General features: G+C 39.5%; 8 protein-coding genes across 8 annotated transcripts; 3 read left to right on the top strand and 5 right to left on the bottom strand.

The window, feature by feature from the left end:
* Nucleotides 1–1,068: 1,068 nt before the first annotated feature.
* On the bottom strand, nt 1,069–1,994 carry L201_001073 (DNA replication complex GINS protein PSF2; the record flags this gene model as incomplete). Its single annotated transcript, XM_066216866.1, has 5 exons — nt 1,069–1,218; nt 1,286–1,412; nt 1,501–1,600; nt 1,687–1,801; nt 1,875–1,994. 5 exons carry the CDS (start codon nt 1,992–1,994, stop codon nt 1,069–1,071), a joined length of 612 nt encoding a protein of 203 aa, XP_066072963.1.
* Nucleotides 1,995–2,631: 637 nt separating this feature from the next.
* L201_001074 (uncharacterized protein) lies at nt 2,632–4,939 on the top strand (the record flags this gene model as incomplete). The annotated part of the gene is made up of 9 exons (XM_066216867.1): nt 2,632–2,695; nt 2,797–2,868; nt 2,963–3,226; nt 3,314–3,533; nt 3,623–3,802; nt 3,866–4,465; nt 4,564–4,671; nt 4,759–4,801; nt 4,874–4,939. The coding sequence occupies 9 exons, from the start codon at nt 2,632–2,634 to the stop codon at nt 4,937–4,939; spliced, it is 1,617 nt and encodes a 538-aa protein (XP_066072964.1).
* Nucleotides 4,940–5,726: 787 nt separating this feature from the next.
* L201_001075 (uncharacterized protein) lies at nt 5,727–6,791 on the bottom strand (the record flags this gene model as incomplete). The annotated part of the gene is made up of 4 exons (XM_066216868.1): nt 5,727–5,902; nt 6,014–6,315; nt 6,472–6,655; nt 6,767–6,791. The coding sequence occupies 4 exons, from the start codon at nt 6,789–6,791 to the stop codon at nt 5,727–5,729; spliced, it is 687 nt and encodes a 228-aa protein (XP_066072965.1).
* A 521-nt stretch (nt 6,792–7,312) lies between these two features.
* Nucleotides 7,313–13,203, top strand: L201_001076 (uncharacterized protein; the record flags this gene model as incomplete). The annotated part of the gene is made up of 14 exons (XM_066216869.1): nt 7,313–7,589; nt 7,666–8,418; nt 8,477–8,706; nt 8,773–9,687; nt 9,758–9,875; nt 9,945–10,030; nt 10,085–10,277; nt 10,330–11,047; nt 11,110–11,337; nt 11,413–11,530; nt 11,589–11,983; nt 12,039–12,142; nt 12,223–12,674; nt 12,958–13,203. 14 exons carry the CDS (start codon nt 7,313–7,315, stop codon nt 13,201–13,203), a joined length of 4,833 nt encoding a protein of 1,610 aa, XP_066072966.1.
* Nucleotides 13,204–13,336: 133 nt separating this feature from the next.
* L201_001077 (uncharacterized protein) lies at nt 13,337–14,493 on the bottom strand (the record flags this gene model as incomplete). The annotated part of the gene is made up of 3 exons (XM_066216870.1): nt 13,337–13,451; nt 13,529–13,726; nt 13,784–14,493. The coding sequence occupies 3 exons, from the start codon at nt 14,491–14,493 to the stop codon at nt 13,337–13,339; spliced, it is 1,023 nt and encodes a 340-aa protein (XP_066072967.1).
* A 569-nt stretch (nt 14,494–15,062) lies between these two features.
* Nucleotides 15,063–16,043, bottom strand: L201_001078 (uncharacterized protein; the record flags this gene model as incomplete). The annotated part of the gene is made up of 3 exons (XM_066216871.1): nt 15,063–15,120; nt 15,197–15,264; nt 15,312–16,043. The coding sequence occupies 3 exons, from the start codon at nt 16,041–16,043 to the stop codon at nt 15,063–15,065; spliced, it is 858 nt and encodes a 285-aa protein (XP_066072968.1).
* A 916-nt stretch (nt 16,044–16,959) lies between these two features.
* L201_001079 (uncharacterized protein) lies at nt 16,960–17,430 on the bottom strand (the record flags this gene model as incomplete). The annotated part of the gene is made up of 1 exon (XM_066216872.1): nt 16,960–17,430. One exon carries the CDS (start codon nt 17,428–17,430, stop codon nt 16,960–16,962), a length of 471 nt encoding a protein of 156 aa, XP_066072969.1.
* Nucleotides 17,431–18,188: 758 nt separating this feature from the next.
* L201_001080 (uncharacterized protein) lies at nt 18,189–19,646 on the top strand (the record flags this gene model as incomplete). Its single annotated transcript, XM_066216873.1, has 7 exons — nt 18,189–18,285; nt 18,375–18,563; nt 18,631–18,684; nt 18,747–18,846; nt 18,975–19,157; nt 19,246–19,477; nt 19,572–19,646. 7 exons carry the CDS (start codon nt 18,189–18,191, stop codon nt 19,644–19,646), a joined length of 930 nt encoding a protein of 309 aa, XP_066072970.1.
* Between the last annotated feature and the right edge of the window lie 517 nt (nt 19,647–20,163).

Below are 20,163 nucleotides of genomic sequence, written 5' to 3' on the forward strand. Positions count from 1 at the left end.
TGTATAAACCTCAATTTACAGCAGGTTGTATCTCTTCAACCCTGTTCGAGTCAATTGCTAATGGAGACGAAGGATCTGGGTCGTATAGCATGAATTGTGATCGGGAAGGATGTCTAGTGAGTACACCTTGATGACTTACCTACATCCTCCATTCATTCCTGCTTGAATAGCTAATATGGTACCCTCAAACCGAAACAAGGATTTCTGCACTTCCTCTGATACAGCCTGGACTGATCGACCATGGCAATACGCATTTTACCAACCTAGAAAGAAGATTTGTTGGTGTACAGATATATATCATACCATAACGTCTGATGATATCGGGTCGGATGAGGATGGCAATTCTTCGAACTGTAATCAGAATTCAGCTTATGTAAGTGTCAGTTTCCACATGTTTCTTCGTCTAACCTTCCAAGTATTTTGCAAGTTTGTTTAATGCTATGTCGCCTCCGTTAGGATCTAAATTATGTAATTAATTCGACTTGAGCGTGAAGCTGATAATTCGAATCGAAGGAATACTACCTTACACCTCAGCCATTCAACTTCCAAGGATGTTTTACGTCCCATCCTAAATTGAAGCAATCGAATCCAGAAACTTGGACCGTCACTCCTGGTCTTTGTTTAGATTTTTGTTTTAACGATCCATCAATCAAGAATCTGACTATTGAAACGGTTTCTTATCGGTTATTCTTTGAAGAAGATTCGCAACATTGGTGGTACGATTGTAGGTGCTTTGAGGAGAAGAGCTCATATAGCCGTAGAAGGAAGAGGGAATGTGGGTCATTAAGTGTTTATTGGTTTGATAGGCAAAATGGGGATTGCAATGGCAATAGCCATTAGATTTCTATACTAGGATGCGGGAGAGGTCTCTTGGTATGTGAATACATTATAATACTTGTACAACTGTAATTGAAATAGCTACATGTCAGTTTTATCACAACATCCAGTAAGCCAGAAAAGGTACTTACCATTATATGATTATATTATGATTTCATAAAAGCGAACACCGAAAACATATGCAAATACAGTAAACCTAAAATCTATAAAACTTGTTCTTGATGGTTTCGCCTATGATCCATAATCTATTCCATCACCATTTCCTATATCGTCATCTTCATCATCTTCGTCTCTTCTAGGTTCAAGAGATTGCATTATACCCATAGCTTTCACTAGGAAAGGTTTCATTTCACTCAGTTCCAGTGGTGTAAGATTGGTTACCTGGCCACCAATACAGTCAAATCAGTTTGAACAGTCCTGTTAATTAAGCAAATGGCGAATAACTAACCTGTAAATAACTTCCTCTCATTACACCTTCACTTTGTAGACCTATCCTGATTTTAGCTTGTCTAACTTCTCTTAGATCCTTCAGTAAACTTCGTAATAATGAAGGTTGCATTAGATCGTCCGATGCACTATAACGGGAATTGAATGTATTATCCAGTATAAGCCTGAGTTTCGATCGCGGAAAAGGATGAGGGATTGGAGCACGAAAGCACATACATATCTAATAATACTTTTGACACTTCAATGAACCTCCTAGGTAACGAACAGAATGATTCTGCAGTTTCTCTTTCTTCTTTTAATAGGTTTTGCAAACGCTCTAGAACAGGTGATATTTAGGTGAAATCTGTTAATGTCGATCTTGCCTTGATAAGTTTTAGCGAATATAGTCAAGATCCAACTTACCCATACCTAACCATTCTGGCGGTACGATTCTACATTTCCTCTTACGTTTCAATGACAATGCCAACCACAATGGTACTTTCGCTGCTGATGGCGGCTGGAAGGGACCATATATACCCTTTAGAGCAGAATTCAATAAATTAACATTATCATATGAAAATGCCCAAATTCGAATCCAATTTGCTACTCACACTCAACAATCGTACTCTTGTCATCGAAAATAGCGGTACGATATCTATCGTTTCTTCTTCCGCCAAAAACGTTAATTCATCTGGGGTTAACCCATTTTGCAGGTGTTTCGGCAGAGCCATTGATGAGTCTGAGATTGATACAAGCTGGAAGGATATGGAAGTAATGGATTGCTTGCTGCGTGATGTCCACCTTCTTCTTGTTACAATTTTAGAGAATCTACCTGAAATGTTCAACTTGTTCTTAACGAAATCTCATGTTCAAAGATAATCTTGATAATTAACCTTTAGCTTTAGCTTTTGCTTCAGCTTGACGCGTCCGAGCATTGCCACGCGATCATATCGGGACATCTAGCCTCCACGTGGCGTATAGCTTACTTGCCCTGAAATTCTATAATACATAGCTCTTGTCCATTTTCTTGCATCTTCAGAAATCAAAGGTCAATCCCATCTGCGATTCTAAATTGTGAGTTCACACCTTATCTCGCAAAGATATACAAGGAAAACTAGATCGACAACCAGCCAAATAGGTATCCTCAAGAAACGACGGTCGGAAATCACGCTCTTTCTACCTATACCTGCCAGTCCTTGCAACATCTATTTCTGGGAACAACAATAACGACACCGACACGTTAACGATTTTTTTCTTGACGCGCCCATACCTCTCTAAAGCTGGGACGAGCAATCTCACCAATCTTCCTATATGATCTTTAAGTATTCAAGATAAATTTATTTATACATAAGAAGATAAGACTAGAACATGTTACGAGAGGTCAAAGTTGGCCTAGATGACTCGAAGGGAGGTAGACCTGGGACGTTGTATGGTTAGTCTCACCTTCTGCACTATATGACAAGTCAACTTCGGAGGATCCGTTACGTCAAGAAAATGAGAGACAGAAAACTGAGATCTTATGGTTTGTTACAGGTTTATCACATCGAATATGGCTACTGATAATAGGGATAGTCGGGTTATTCACCTTATCTAGATTCATGTTCCGTAAGTTCAGTCTCTGAGACTGATGCAACAGCTTTATTTATTGTTCAAGAAATCGTCAAACTGATAAGTCTATTGTATGAAATGGTATTTATAGCATCGTCAGATCCTATGTCATCACCATATTCATCATCTGGAGGATTACTGAAACCGAGTGATTATTTAAATGCATCAGCAACAGATCCAGCACCATTTGATTTCTGTCCAGTTTTCGGTCCAGGTGATCATATAGCTGAAAAAAGAGGTCAATGGGGTTTATTGAAATCTAGATTACATGTTGGATCAGGTGCTAGAATTCAAAGAGTAGTTCAAAAGGCTATGGCTGGTTTACCTGTTTCAATTAGTGTTTTAGGTGGTTCGGGTGAGTGATTCATCCATTTTCATTTTTAGAAAATTCTCTCATTTGATGAGCTGGGATTGAGCTGATTCTATCGTGGATATCCTACAGTTTCCGCATGTCATGGTGCAGGTGATGATCCAGTTTCACCAAGATGTTATCCAGCCAAGTTCTTTGATTGGTGGAATTCAATTTTCCCTCATCCTGCATCAGAATTAACCAATGGTGCAGCAAGAAGAACAGATTCAGCTTATTTCGCTTATTGCTCAATGCATCATTTACCTGATCAAACTGATTTAGTCATCCTAGAGTTTGATGCTTCTGATCCAAAGTGAGTAAGAAATACAATGTTATAGGATGAAGAGACGCACGTGAATAAGGGAATCAAGGACTTGTGCTGATTCGCTTTGGTCTTTTAAGTGATCCCGAATGGCTCACTCACTTTGAATTACTCGTACGATCAATCTTAGTCAGACCTGATCAACCAGCCGTAATCATCCTCGGTCATTTCTCACCTCAAATTCAAGCTCAAAATGGTTTCGCAGGGCCTGAATTACTACATACCGTAGTTGCCCAATTCTACGATGTACCTCATATCAGGTAAGCTATCGAATTTGGGTTACAAACATAAACGTGCAAAGCTAACTTAATCCTCTTGTACAGTGCAAAAGGACTGTTATACCAAGATTACTTGTCGGATCCAGAACAAGCCAGAAGTGCATTCTTCACTGATCCAGTGTTAGCCAATCCTGCTGGTCATGAATTAATTGCGGATGTGATTATATCATATATGCAATCTCAAATATGTGCAGGATGGGCAGCGACTATGGGACATGCTTTTGATGTACCTTATATGGGTGGACCTTCAATCGAATCATCAAATGATCAAGCTGTATTAGGAAGTGGAGGATTAAAAGAAGAATCATCAATCTCTAGTGGTAGTGAATCAAAAGAAGAATTAGAAGCTGAAGGTGGAGGATTAGCAGCTAAATTAAGAGCTATAAAAGTACCACAAGCAATGTTATCTGATAGGCCATCAGATATATTGAAATTTAGAGAAGTTGAACCTTTTTGTGTATCTGCAAATGATTTAATCAATCCTTTACCACCTTCACATTTCTTTGGCTCAGGTTGGTTTGCTTATCATCCTTCAAAAGGTGCTGCACAAGAAGAAAAACATTATTGGTATGCTGAATTAGCAGGAAGTAAATTTAGAGTACCGATCTCATTAAAAGCTGGTCAAGTAGCCATCTATTATTTACAGTGAGTATAGTCATATTCGATCTTCTAAGCTGATGCATTAAACGGCCCCAACCATACATGTCACCATAACTAACCATTTTTACTTGTTTTGATATTAGAAATCCTGAGGACAGACCATTGGGTAGAGCAGCATGTTGGGTAGATGATAACTATGCGGGTGCTGTCGAATTAAGTGGTATCGCAGATGTGCATGATACAACAACTACGTGAGTGTCCAGTCAGAGGATGAATATCAACGTTGGGGCTTCAATCACAAATATCTGTATACTGATGATCAATTTTGTAATGATTAGATTGACAATAATTGATTCAAACGTTGCTGCTGGACCACATTATGTGAGTCTCGATTTTCATTTTTTTACTAGACAAATTATCCGGAATTTGCACTGATCCCGTCAAAACCATTAGGTTGAATGTAACTTGCTTGGCAAAGAAGGTGAAAAGACAGCGCCTTTCAAGATGTTAGGAATGTGAGTTATCCTTTTCCTTTATTCGTAATAAATCAAAGCATATTTGATACAATGCTGACATTCTTACTGACTGGCTTGTAGCTTCGGTACATAAAGGGGCTATCTGTAGCATTTTGGATACATTCTGTCATATGTCGCAGCCTCCTTTTATTCTCCCTCTCCTCAACCTGCTACCCTATTTCGCCTTCACCTTTCGCTCAAAATATACCTCTTTTCCACATATTCCATACCATATATCAACATATCACGTCCGCGCACTTTTTAGGGAATTCTCTTATTTCTGCTTTTTCAATAGACACCAAAACAATAGATATCCTTTCTTTCAATGCATTAAAAGGGTATAACGATGGACATCATCTCTCATATGCGCTCTGCAGCAATATAATAATTCATAGGTTTGGCAGATTGAGCTCGATGATCGAACGGATGGACCCATTCGTAATCAATCGTAATTTGTTGCAGATTGGTCAGGATTGTTTCATTCGACTTCTTACAATGTAACACTTTCGACCGCATCATTTCTCTTTATGTAAGATTAGCCTGCTCGTGTAAGAAATCGTTCTCGCAGTGGGTCAAAGGCAAAGATGCAATTATGCGATATTAGTGCTACATTATTGGTGGTCATGTTTCATGTCAATCTAACGAGGTAAAAATATACATGGTAGTGGGGTATTCTACTCTACTTGTTTCTTTTTTATCATTTGTCATTCATTAACATCTACCTGATCATATGCTGTAGATCTACATGATGATGAGCTATTCTCCGTTCTCCAGATAAAGCCTATTCGACCTTAAGCGGTTACACCAACATTACCAATATCTAAAGGTGGATTTGGAGCATCAACTAGGGTTTCTTTTGGTTGTTGGGATTCTAATTCTGTGATTGGATCTTCAGATTCAATATCAATGTGATGAATACCATCTTTATCAATCAAAATACAGTTGAAATTGAAATGTACGGTGATACCTACACATATGGAAGAACACATTAAATTAGCTTAAATATATGGAAGAAGAGAAACCACAAAGATATTGAGGAGAAGAAACGAATCATTAGAATGGATATATATGTACTTACGTTTTTTCACTTCATCAATACATTTCTTTAAAACATCTACACCTTCTCTTTTATTCATATCATTAAACCACCATTTATCCATTGTACTTAAACTAACATAAACACCCATACCATGTGCAGCATAAGGTACAACTGCTTTTGTACCTAAATAATCTATCCAATATAAATGTGGTTTGGTTGTCGTTGTATCATATCCTGCTAATAATAAATTTACACTATAAGGTTTTCTTGATCTAATGGATTCTGCCAATGTACGTCTTATCCAAGCTGATGCTGATTCTGGTAAGAGAGGGTAGTGGTTTCTACAATGAATTTATACATACATGTCAGCATACACCCTTACAGCGCGAAATGCTACCTCTTCCTAAACTCGAATCATAGTACCCTCCTCTCCTTCATGCGTTTGATTCATCTCAATTGATCTCTAACAGATAACATGTGAAGATCATCGTACTCACCTAATATGATATAATCTCATATTTCGTTCAACATATTCAGCAAAATTATTTGTATCACCTGGTTCACCACCATATGCCATTGCTAGATGTGGACCCAAAGTCTTGATTTTATTTTCATCAGATTTCATTCGGATGATCGAACGTCCTGCTGACATATCTGAACATAATAAGACGTAGTCTTTACCTATATTGAGATATATTTTTATGATTGTTAGTCCAGTTTATTACGGCTTTAGATAGGTTGAATCTAACAGAATGAACAGCAATGGCTGCACAGTACCATTGTCAAACTTACCTGTAAGACCGAATGAGCATTCCATGTTGAAAGACGCTCAGGAAGGAGTGGATGTGTAGCTTGTAAAAAAGGTGTGGGTGAGATCAAAAAGCTGGTAGAATTAAATTTGACAGCCGATATGTCTTGCTTGTTGGGGTTCTGATGACCGCTGTTTTAGTCTATATCTATAATCAGGATATGTAGTCAACAGCAATTATCTAAACGGTAAAAAGGTGATGATGATGGTCGATGCACTGTAATGGTTGTATGCTTGCGCGTCTGGACAGTTAGTAGTAGCGTCAGTATCGTCAGCGTTGATAACGGAACATGGGAGATTAAGTGAGTAGCTCATATATATTTCATGATCCGGATGATAATCAAGCTTAAAGATACCGGCTACACGTCCATGGTCTTTGTTGTTTCGATTGAAACATGCTGGAATAGCGACTACAGCTATATTGATAGTTATCAATCGACGTGTCAAGGCCATTCACAAGGTCATAAGAAGCGACCTCATTGCCTTTTGTCTTTCCTTTTCTTGCCCTTTAACAAGATTCATCTAGCAAGATGGCGATTTCGAGGGATTTGCCAGCAGTCACCCTTCTCTTGCAAGAGGTACAAACGGTCACTTCAGCAATGAGAAGGAATCAAAGATGGGCTTCAACTTCTTCTTCATCTTATGCTTCATCATCATCACCTTCACTTAGAAGTCATAGAAACGGAAAGCAAGGTTTGGCAAGATCCGGCAGTAGAAGAGGTGGAAGGAATAGTGATGGAGGTGTTGATGAAGGTGATTTGATGGACGGTTTTGTGGAATTGAGAAGGACTTTGAGTGGTGTCAGAGGTGGGTTTCATCTCAAACACTTGATAGACAGACAATTTCTGTGGGGTCTATTGAGCTAACAGCCTTACTTTCAAAGATATCACTGTGTTAGCACCTTCAGATATATGCGCACCTTTCTTAGCATTGATACGTTCACCTTTAACTTCAGGACCCATAACATCCTTATCTTTAACATCTTTAAACTCTATCATCTTATCAATCTTACCATTATATTTAACAGTGCCTTCTTTAGAAGTTTCTGAATCTACATCATTACAATTAGCTTTAATTCATGTTACATCAGCATTATCACAATGTAGATTTCCATCTTCCTCCCCACAACAAGACGAATTGGTTTTACTTAGATTGTTAAGAGTTATAGATTCTCTAATTTCACCTTTACCTATGCCTATATCAACCAGTGATACAGATTTGAGAGGTATAGGTAATATGTTAGATTATATGGGTGATGAAAGTGTATGTGAACTATTGGAAGTTGGTTTAGGCATGTTAGCAAGAGCAAGATTAAGTGAAAGTGTTAGAAATTCTGCACAAAATTCTGTTCAAGGTATAACTAGATCTTGTTTCGTTAGATTAAAATTCTTAAAACCTGAAGATGTAGAAAGGTTGTTAAGTTCAAATGAAAATGTACCCAAAAAAGTGATTAACGAAGAAGGTACAACACATGAACAAGCTCAATCTGAAAGTGGAAATGAGAAGCTACAACCACAGGAAGAAGTAGAGGGGAAACAGGAACAAAACGGCGATCAATCAGAAGAGAAGGCGGAACTCTCTGAAGAAGAATTGAAAACAAAGAAAGATGTAGTTGCTGAAGAAAGTAAAGAGCCAGGCAAGTCAGCGGTCCATAGCGTATCTGGAGAAACTGTCTAAGCTAATGCCAATTTTAGTCCAACCTACCCCATCCTTGTTCACTCCTTATGGTTTACCAACTATACTCGAGCTTTTGAGAGTACTTATTGCCCTACTTAACCCATCTGACCAAGCACATACCGACACAATGCGATTATCGGCATTGGCTATACTGAATACAGCATTAGAGGTAGGGGGATCCAGTCTGGGTAACTGGCCTGAGTTACGGGAAGGGGTGAGAGATGAAGGATGCAGGTATCTTTTCCAGGTCAGTTCCGTCACGAGTTGTTTCTGACACGGGGAAGTAGCTGACTGAACTTTCCCCGCCATACAGCTCACTCGATCTGATTCACCATTACTTCTTGCTCAGTCGCTCCGGGCGACCTCTACTCTGTTCTCAACTCTTTTACCACAGCTAAAACTTCAACTTGAACTGTTCCTCTCCTACCTCATTGATAGACTTACGCCGCCTAATCCTTCAGCAATCCCTACCCATCTTTTGGGTCGACCTGATCTCAGTTCTCGACCTGGTACTCCAAGTCTTGGTGGTCCACAGACGGATGGACGCTCAACTCCAGTCAATGGGGAAAAAGCATCTTCAGAATCACCTGCACCCTCTTCCACCCCTCGACCTCTCAGTCTTCTTCCTCCAGTACCAAACGAAACCAAAGAGCTTATGCTTGACACCTTGACCCAAATAGCGTTAAGACCAAGTTTTATGGTAGATTGTTGGGTCAACTTTGATTGCTCGACAGAAAGTGAAGATCTATTCGAACGATTGATAACGTTTTTGACAAGAGGGGTTTACCCTTCCGGCCCTCCTAAAGCGGATGGATCGTCTAATCTTTTCGATGGTTTAGACAACACTCAGCTGCTTTCACTTGAGATTCTCCTATCGTTCGTAAGCTCGATGGCAGAGAGATTAGAAGGATTAGAAGAACCTTGGTCTGCAAACAATATAGGGTACGATGTTTTGACAGAACAAAAGTCTAGAAAAGGTGTATTATTGACCGGAGCAACATTGTTTAATCAAAAACCTAAAAATGGATTAGCATTTTTGGAAAAAGAAGGTATGATTGTACCTGATATCAATGGTCAAGGATCGGACGAAGATAAGAAGAATTTAGCTGTTGCCAAATTCTTGAGAAGTTCGAGTAGACTAGATAAGAAATTGGTCGGTGAATATATAAGTAGACCAGATCAGATAGGTCTTCTGAAAGCTTTCATCGGTTTATTCGACTTCAAGGGTGTAAGTCAATCAGGCTGAAATGGAATGTTTCATTGGTTGACAGCTAACAAAACTATTTGCCTGAATGCAGAAATCGATAGCAGATGCGATGAGAGAATTGCTTGAAACTTTCAGATTGCCTGGTGAAGCTCAACCCATATCAAGAATAACCGAAACTTTTGCAGAACACTTTTTCTCTTTCAAACCAGGTAAGCTATCTGGTCACCGTCTCTCGCTTTATGGCATAGCTAACGAAAATTTTATTCGACGTCTCTCAGCTGAAATCGTTGATCAAGATGCTGTATACGTTCTTGCCTATTCTGTCATCATGTTGAATACTGATTTGCATAATCCTCAGAATAGAGTAAGTTGGCCAAACTATCCATTCCTGGGGTAAACGCTGACTCCCACCACGTAGAAACGGATGACGATCGAGGACTATAGGAAAAATTTGCGAGGTGTCAATGGTGGAAAGGATTTTGATCCAGAATATTTAGCATCCATTCACGAATCACTCAAAAAGAGGGAGATCATTTTACCTGAAGAACACGCCGGCCAACACGGGTTCGAATATGCTTGGAAGAGTTTAATGCAGAGAGCTCGAACCGCTGGTAGGCTTTCTTTCGTCCTCCCATTATGGTCTTAGCTCACAATCCTTGTTAGGCCCGATGATCATTTGCAACACTTCTGTATTTGATGAGGCAATGTTCAAGCTCTCCTGGCGGCCACTGATCTCATCTTTCGCATATGCTTTCACAACTTCCGCGCAAGACGAACATGTTATACAGAAAGCTATAACTGGATTCCGTCAATGTGCGTCATTAGCTGGACATTTCAGATTACTCGAAGTGTTTGATACCATCGTCCAGTCACTCTCAAGTGCTACTGGATTACTTGATGAAACAGAAGATGGTTATCAAATGTCAAATTACCCATCTGTAGAGAAAGAAGGACAAACTTTAACTGTATCACCATTATCTATCAGATTTGGACAATCATATAGATCGCAATTGGCTACAGTAGTATTATTTACTATAGCTAATGGAAATGGATCGACGATCAGGGAAGGATGGTTACCGATATTTGAGATGTTCCAAACTTTGTTCTTACATCAATTGTTACCAACACCCATGTTACAAATGGAAGACTTCTTGGCTGGTACAACAACGATACCGATGAAAGCTTCTTTACCTAATCCTCAACCTGAGCGAAGACCTGAAGGTGGTTTATTATCTACTTTATCAAGTTATTTGCTCAGTCCTTATGGTCAAAGTACAGATGCTTTAGTTATGGAAACCTCGGATGAAGATGTCGAAAATACTTTAGTAGCTGTAGATTGCTTGTCAAGTTGTAAATTGGAAGAATTATATGCTGAAATATTGTAAGTTGTGATCGGCTCTTTACCAGTGCATCATTTGCTTATAGAGATTACCTCTTTTGCAGGAGTCTCCATGTGGAAGCTCTTTTACCGGCACTACGAGCTATTCGATTTTTGGCGGAATCAAGAACTACAGCCAAACTCCAAGCTAGATCTGAAGTTAGAGGCGAAACTGGATCTCCTGTATTTGTTAGATTCGAAGGTCAACTCCCTTATGATCCTGCTTGTGTCTTCCATTTGGAAATGATGGTCAGTCTAGCCAGTAGGAGTAAGGAGAATATCGCCGAGACTTGGTGAGTGATTTTGGGCATATTTGTTCTTACCGAGATCAGTAGTCGAAGCCTGTGTACTGATAAGTTGATGATCAGGCCAATCATTTTCGAATACATTTCCGCATTACTTTCATCGGCTCAGTCATACAGCGTCTTGCTTATTGAAAGAGCTGTAGTAGGATTGTTGAGATTGTGCTTGATTGTATCAGAGACTGTAAGTTTGCCTTGTGATGAAACTGGCGACGAATTGAAGCTAATCATTATATTTATAGCCCGAATTACGAGATCAGCTATACATAGCACTTGATGTATTGAGATCATTACCTTCGACGGTCCTAAATTCAGTATCTGAACAGTTGATGGCTGGAGTAGCCAAAATACTAGAAAAGGATACAACTGTTGTATCCTCTCAAACCGAATGGAATCTGGTTATTGCATTATTCAGGGCAACTGTTTCACACCCTGAAGCAAGTAAAGTCACGTTACAGATTGTACAGAAAATGGCTTCTACTTCATCTTCGGAAAATGGACCTGGTTTAACAAATGACAATTATTCTGGTACTGTAGCTTTATTGGATGAATTTGCTACCGCTGCTGGTGCTGCGGCTGCAAATAGGTCACAACAGAGTAGGAGACATTCATTAAACCAGAATCAAAACGCCAGCTTGTGAGTGATCTTTCCTCTGTTTGACATTTGCCGTAGGCTAACGTACATATTGTAGAGGTCCAACTGTTGAAAGAGGTCTGACTGCTCTTGATTCATTGTACGAAATGAGGAATGTCATACCTGGATTGAAGGCATCTAGTAATTTGAATGAGCATGATGGTGAGCACGATTTTCGATGTTAGGTGTAAAGATGGTGTAAATGACGGTTGATGATAATACTCTCACTTGTCGTAAAATAGCATTTAACGCATTTTGGTTACCACCGTTACTAGTAATTGGAAAACAATGTTTAAATGGATGCGAATCAATCAGACAAAGATCGATCACATATTTACAAAGGTTATTACTTTCTTCACAACAAGAACTATTATCAGAAAATGAAATTCCAATAATATTTGAGAAGATTTTATTCCCAGTTTTGGAAGAACTATTAAAACCTACAAATTTATTTGATAATGATAAAGATCCAAGAAAAATTAGAGAAACTAAATTAAAAGTTTCAACTTTATTATGTAAAACGTTTTTACAATTCATTATTAGAGTTTCTTCAATTTCACCTACCGCAAACCAAGATAACGATAATCTCCAAAGACAAAATAATAATAGTCATAAAATAATAACAATAGAGAATTTGTTCCTTGGTGTATTAGATAAGTTGGAAAGGTTTATGAGAGGTGAAAGAGATACTATGGTAAGCTTATTCCTGTGAGATGGTCCACAACTCCGATATACCTGTCAATACCTTGCTGTGTAGGCTTTCTGGAAGAGAGGGCGGGAGTGGGGAGGGCAATGGGCAACGGAAGGCACGGGAGACTAGGTGTCGGGAAGAGGGATCAAAAGGATGTTCGACACAATAGACATCGGGGAGGAGGGAGGATCGGGGCGGGGTGAGGGCGAACCAAAGCGGAGACAAGTGCGAGTTAGCGGCAAGATTGATAAGATTGACTGATTGCTTTCTTCTTTCGCAATTATAGAATGAAGCATCCGAATCATTGAAAAATGTTGTTTTAGTATTACATTCATCAAACTTATTGATACCACCTTCAGCACAAGGCGTTCAAGATCCAAGAACACCTGAACAGATAGAATTATGGAGTAAGAGTGTAGAAAGAATCGAAAGGGTTTTACCTGGATTTTTAAGCGAAGCCATCCCAGCTCCTACACGCCCTCAGAACGAGCTGCCCACGCCAGCTGGCCACGAAGATTTGAAGCCAAGTTAGCTTAGAATGGTTATTGAATGTATATCATCAACTTCACATTATCGTATACTAATGATACGCACCGGCGTCGGTCAGCCTCCCTCTATTAACACCTGCATCCGCGGTTTCATAGTAGCTCACCAGATGCAGGTCACTAATCATTCGCTTTGATACGCTTTAGGGGTTTTTCAGCTTTCACGTCAGTTTCAAAAGCATGTTTTGTTTGTTCATTTTCATTAAAATTGTTAACGAAATCTCTATATGACATTCTATCCGAGTGAAAGAACAGGTCCAATCAGTAGTAAATATTGATTACGTTGTGACGATGTTCAGCGATATGACTTACCGTTTTACTAATCCGCATACCCTTTTCACCTCATATTTTTCCCAAGCCAGTTGAAAATCAGGTGCATCTGGGGTAGCTATATGGAAGTCGGTGATTTTCACTTCTCCGTTTGCCGCTTTATAGAATTCTGCATGTCTTGCACCACCATGAAGAACTTTTTTGGAATGGATGATTTCGAAGATCATTTGAATTTTTTCTCTATGAGGATATCAGCGATAAAAGTTTAAAATGAATGAAAGGAAAAAGTTTGCTTACTTATCTTCAGGTGCAACGTGTCCAACAGTTCCTTCAGCTCCAAGTTGGGTTCCGACATCCTCAATGATCATAGCACAACTTTTATCATCAATATCGATGAATGTACCATAATGTTTTGGTATGACGGTACCTTGAAGATCTCTAAAAGTTTGAGTGTAAATCTCATGTTCTAATTTAACACCTGTTAAAGCTGTTTCAAGATTTAACGTAGTAACATAATTGTTTCCATAGTATGACTCATCATCAAAATCCTTACAATCAGTGTATTTAATGAAGACCTTGATACACTTCTCGTCTTCATATTCTTCATCTGGATATATTTCAGCTTGATAAACATCCCATAAAGCCCCCAATCCAAGCAGTTTACCAAGTCGAGCGAAGATAGTAGGTTGTGGATAACGTGGTAAATCGTCGACAGGAATGGCAGGATGAAATGGCAAATGTACCTCGGGACCAAGGGCGTGATAACCAACTTCGTCAAACTCATCCTTACTTTTGGTGATCTCGATCCGTACAGCTTTGGTGATCCAACTAGGAATGTCTTCAGCTTCCTTTGTATGTTCTGGATATTGCTCTACTTGTTCTTCTTTCACTCGAGGAATATCTTCAGCTTGGTTTGCATTTTCTGGAACATGCTCTACGTGTTCTTCTTTCACTTGAACTTGCTGACTTCTTGTACGGAGTGGCAGATCTTTTGCGCCCTTTTCCATGTTGTTATTATGTGATTTTGGCATGAAACAGTGTGTATGGAGAGAAACGAAAAAGAGAAAACTACCATCTACTGATCCTGTTTTAACGTTTTTTAACAGTTTTGCACGCATGTAATTGTCTACTACTACAGTAAGTGAAGGAGTACATAATTGTTGTACTACAGCACACTGCACATTACGTCACCTAGACGTGTGTCACGTAAAGATAACCGATAATTGAGTACCTCATATGCATTTATCGTTATTATTGGCACTTACTAGCTGGCCCCCAAAATGTACAATCAGTGGCAACATCGCTTCAAGCAACTTTAGGCATTAAATACAAATATACAGAAGAGCCACGGCTACATATTAGGCCGCTGTGTACAATCGAAGGAGGTTGTACGAATCAATATCGTCCAGATTGCTATCTTGCAAAAAACCTATATAAGGACAACGATAAAGTCACCAGGGGACGGAAATTTGTTTTGAGTAAATTCGCTCACCTTCTGTTATACCTTTATGTACCTACTTAAGACAATTCGAAGGTGTTTTTCAATTTGCCAATCTGATTCATTTTCAGGTCTTGCTTAATTATCTTCACTTGTCTTCTTTTCAAAGTCATCAATAAATTTCCTAGCGCTTCTGCTGCACAAGTATACACAATTGATCAGCCATGGTGACAATGACGAGTAATGCTGTGCAACTTCGACAACTAACTTACTATGCTTTGACTCCACACTTCATCCCCATCTCAATCTGTTCCCATTCTAAAAGAGCTTGTCTTGATACCTTACATGCCAAATGGAAATCAGTCACTCGGATATCCCTATTCTTACCCCTGAATATCTCTGCATGCCTCGAACCACCGTGTAAAATTTTCTCGTTGTGAATGATTTTGAACAATTCCAAGATTTTAGGCCTTTTATACATGTTAGAGTAGTTGAAAACAGAACGTACGTATCACCAAGTGAAAGATCTAGATCAAATGGATCATCACGTCCGATAAGAGATCCAACATCCTCTATAATCATACAACAGACCCAATTGAATCTACTGATGAAAGTTCCATAATGTTTTGGTATGACAGAACCCTGATATTTCTTCAAGTGTTCCGTGTAAAACTCATGTTCACGTTTAACTCCCTTCAGAGCTTCCTCTCGATCCAACGCGTCTGAAGGTTCCTCTCCATAATATCTATCACCATCAAAGTCGATGATAAAAGTGTGTCTAACTAAAACCTTCAACCAATCGGAGTTTGATTGTGATGTAGATGGACGAATTCTCGCTTGATAAGTATCCCATAAAGCACCCTCTGCCACACGTTGACCAAGTTCAACTATCATAGCTGATGGGTCTGATGGCTCTGGATCAGGTCGAGGATATCGATGTATGCAGTTGCCGAAAGTGATGGGATGACATCCATACCCAGTATATTCTTTTGGGTCGTATGTCAGTTCAATCGAAGCAGCATCGGTGATAAAGCTAGGAACGTCTTCGACCTGATTTTCATTTTGCGGAAATTGCTCTACTTGTTCTTTGAAGACTGTAATCTTGTCGACCTCCTCCATTATGAACTAATGAACTTTCTGCTTGTTTTCTCCTTGTGAAATTTTCTGATTATGAGGGGAGAGAGTTTGTACGAGCAGAAAGGAAAACCAGAGAAAATTACTACTACTGATGTCACACTACTGTACATTACACATTACGTCACATAGACGAGTATCACGTAAAGATAAGATAGAGTACTATCTACAGTAAATATATATGCATTTGTCGTTGTCCACATATACACGCGGAATGGGGTGAAGATCAATACCGTTGTGAACAGAACACTATCATGCGATTATTACATGATAAAGCACAATTATCATACAAATTCAATCGTCACGATGTCCCTATCGTATCTCCGTGATAAAGATCCCAAGTCGGAATTTCAACTAGAAGCCAGAAAAGCTAGATCCACATTTGTGACACGAGGAATATTATGGATATATGCAGTACTAATACCGAGTAGCTTGTAGCGATCAGGCATAACCCTCTGACTTTTCATTGTAAGTTCTCAAGAACTCTTTGAAAGATATTCTATCCATGTAAATCCGATCAACCCGGAATGTCCTTGTTATCACGGCAGACACTAGCAACGATCACTCAACTTACCGCTGTGTATATCCGAATATTCTTCTCATTTGATGCTGTTCCCAGTCTAGTTCGATTTGAGGTTGATTTTTGATGGCTAAATGAAAGTCGGTGATTCTGAGTTCGCCGTTTGAATTCTCATAGATTTCCACATGATTCCAACCATTTTGGACAACTCTTTTGGAATGGACGGCATCAAAAAGGTCTAGGATTTTCTTTCTAAATGAATGGATTAAGTTTATTAGCGATAGCAGATTAGAAAGGGATGATGTGCTGCTTACTTTGTTCCGTCATCAAGCAGTCCTGTACATTCCTCGCCTTCTATTGGAGCTCCAACATCTTCAATGATCATGTAACAAGAAGAGTTTCAAGATGTTTATAAAGATCTTGTTCCCATCCAACGCTTTCGAGTGCGTCCTCCATACTTAATGTAGTTTCGAAATTATGTCCAAAATATCGATTATCGTCGAAATCCCTATAAACAGTGCATTTGACGAGAACCTTGACACCATCTTTCGCATCAAATGTTTCATCTGGAAAGATTTTCGCTTGATAGATATCCCATAAAGCTCCCATTCCAACAAGTTTCCCAATTTGTATGAAGACAGTAGATGGATAAGGATATGTGATTTCATTTTGAGCGATATAACGAGGGATAAAGGTATTGATTCGAACATAGTGTTGACCGATGCTGGATTCTTTTTCATCTTCAATCACATAAAGTTGAGTAGCATCGGTGATCCTACTGAGAATGTCTCCACCAGCTTGAATACCAATTTTCTGGAATTGCGCTTGTTGTTCTTGATCAAGTACTGGCATTATGGTCCGTTCAGCTGAATAGTCGTCCCATGTCCTGAAGATAAGAAAGGACAGATGACCATTGGCATAGCACCTCCCATTAAATAAGTACTTCTACTCGTATCACCCGTATACTTGAAGTACGTCACCTTGCAGCTGGAGTACGTGGTCGTATAATCGTATTCCTATATAGCTAATTTTCTGGTCGCTATGATGCGTCTCTATCTTTCACATATTGTCGACGATCAACACCATCACCAAAATCATTCATGACTTCAACCTTTATCATATAGGTCATTGCGGTTGATAGCAGTATTCTCCTTGTGGTCTTGGCGGTAAATAAGACTGTTTGGCGATGGACCATCTCGCCTTCACACATGATCTACAGGTCGACAGTGGTATAATTAGGTGGAGATCAACCACGAGCAATGCTCAAACACATCAAGAAATTTTTTCGGTGCTCTAATGATGATCTCGGATCATCAGACAGCATGAAGTAGAGCGGACGATTTATACCGCCCGACGACGCAGTCCGGTTTGTACGGTGTTTATGGCGGGTGAATGGGTCCGGGCAATGAGCGGTTCCTCTTCCGGTTCTACTCCGACTAAAATTACTCTTCTACAATAAGAAGAAGAAAACAATAGAATAACACAGACTATACCTACAATAAGAATTGGAGACATATCATCATGTTCATGTACTTCTTTCATCAACTCGAACTTGAATCTAAGAAACGAAATCACATTTTAGCAAAGGTACCAGCATTTTTTCAGGCAATATGACCGATAGTTCTCATTCACTCAGTAACTCCATCTCTGGGAGTGATGCTCTCAACCTTTCCAAGTTGTTTGATGTAAAAGGATGGGTAGCAGTTGGTAAGTCCATGTCCTACAGCTTGCCATGCTAAAGAGGAAGTATGTGGTATGGGGTTGCTGACCGTTGTGACTTCTGCGATATGACTCAGTTACCGGAGGTGGTACCGGATTGGGTTTAGTTACAGCTACAGCATTAGCTGCCAATGGTGCTAAAGTTTATATAACCGGTAGAAGAATTGAACCACTTGAAAAAGCAGCTAAAGAATCTGCACCAAAAGAAGGTGGTGGATCTTTAATTCCTATACAAGCCGATGCAAGTACCAAAGAAGGTATTCAAAGTGAGTTCGTTATCTCAAAATAACTCCTTGAGTGGATCTATCAGTGACTGATTTGGCGGGTTTATAGAGATGAGGGAAATCATCGAAGGTAGAGAGAAATGGATCAATGTTCTCATCAATAGTAAGTCATTACTTGTCAACGTAGAACCACGAACATCTAGCTAATACGTCACCATTTTACAGACCACGGTGTTTCCCTTGGACACGCTGATCCTAATGCAGTAGAGCAGACTCCAGAAGCTCTATCAAAAGAGTTATTCGAGAATGAAACTTTTGATAACTGGTGAGCTGGCTGAATTCTTTTTCCTGGTTGTCCATGTTCATGCTTCTAGCAATCTAGCTATCCTAGTTTGGCAAACTCATCCCACAAAAATCGTCGTTTATCGATACTGATGATCATTACTGAATCAGGCTCGATGCTTATCGAATCAACACCGCTTCATACTACTTCACCGCATTCGCTTTCCTCCCTCTATTATCAGCAGCTAAAACAGTTGGTAACTACCCAGAACCTGGAAACATCCTCAACTTGGGTTCAGTTAGTGGAATAACCAAAACAAGTCAGAAAGGTCAATTCAGTTATAATGCTAATAAGTAAGTTTTGATTCAACCGTCTAGAGTTTGCTACGGATCTGTGGCAGATGACAGTGATGTATCAAGAGCTAATTCATTAACGAAACAGAGCCGCAACAATATCTTTATCCCATCAACTCGCAACTGAATTCGCTAGACGAAATCTCAATATCAGAGTCAATGTCATTTGTCCAGGTTATTTCCCATCAGGTATGAACGCAATGGAAGAGCAATATCTAGGTGATTCCAACCATGATTACGCAAGAAAGAGATGGGGTATCCCATTCGGTAGAGCCGGTAATGCTGTAGATTACGCTCAATGTATATTCTCTTTGATCGCTGTAAGTTGTCGTTCTTTGCCTTTTACACAAAATTCTTGGTCATTACACCAATGAATCCTGAACGGGCTTTGGCTGACGTATAATCTATATATAGAACCAGTACATCACTGGAGCGGAATTGGTCATAGACGGTGGATGGCTTTTAGTCCAAGGTAAGTCAACAGTGTAACCGGCTTTGTTATAAGGAATGGCAGGCGGCTAACCCAAATATGTATTCTATCTTTAATAGCTTTCTAAGAACGTAATTTGGGCGTTGATCATAAGAATTAGATATCCGACGGACATTGGGGTTGTATGCAGGACTGATGAACATCTAACCGAATTCATAACGTCGGAACTGGTCGTACATGCAATGAGTGGTATATTGCGATTTCGACTGAAACAACCGATCACTTTCAAAATTCCTCACTGACTTGACCAGCCATTTTCGATATCCCATGCTGACCGTTACTACAGTACCGTGTACATCACCGAGGTCTATGTCACATATATAAGGTCACAAATCAAGCTGCTTTGTTACAGTTCTTCATCCACTCATCCACAAAAAAACAATTTCATTCCTTCTCTTCCCTTTTTAACGACCAATTTACGAATTTTAACGACCTTCTCTTAACGACTTCCTACTCATAACGAACAACCCCTACGCATAAACCACATACAACCTTTACACAACGCAATACGACTAA

Source organism: Kwoniella dendrophila, chromosome 1 (genome assembly GCF_036810415.1).
Source record: "Kwoniella dendrophila CBS 6074 chromosome 1, complete sequence".
In the NCBI taxonomy this organism is placed as follows: domain Eukaryota; kingdom Fungi; phylum Basidiomycota; class Tremellomycetes; order Tremellales; family Cryptococcaceae; genus Kwoniella; species Kwoniella dendrophila.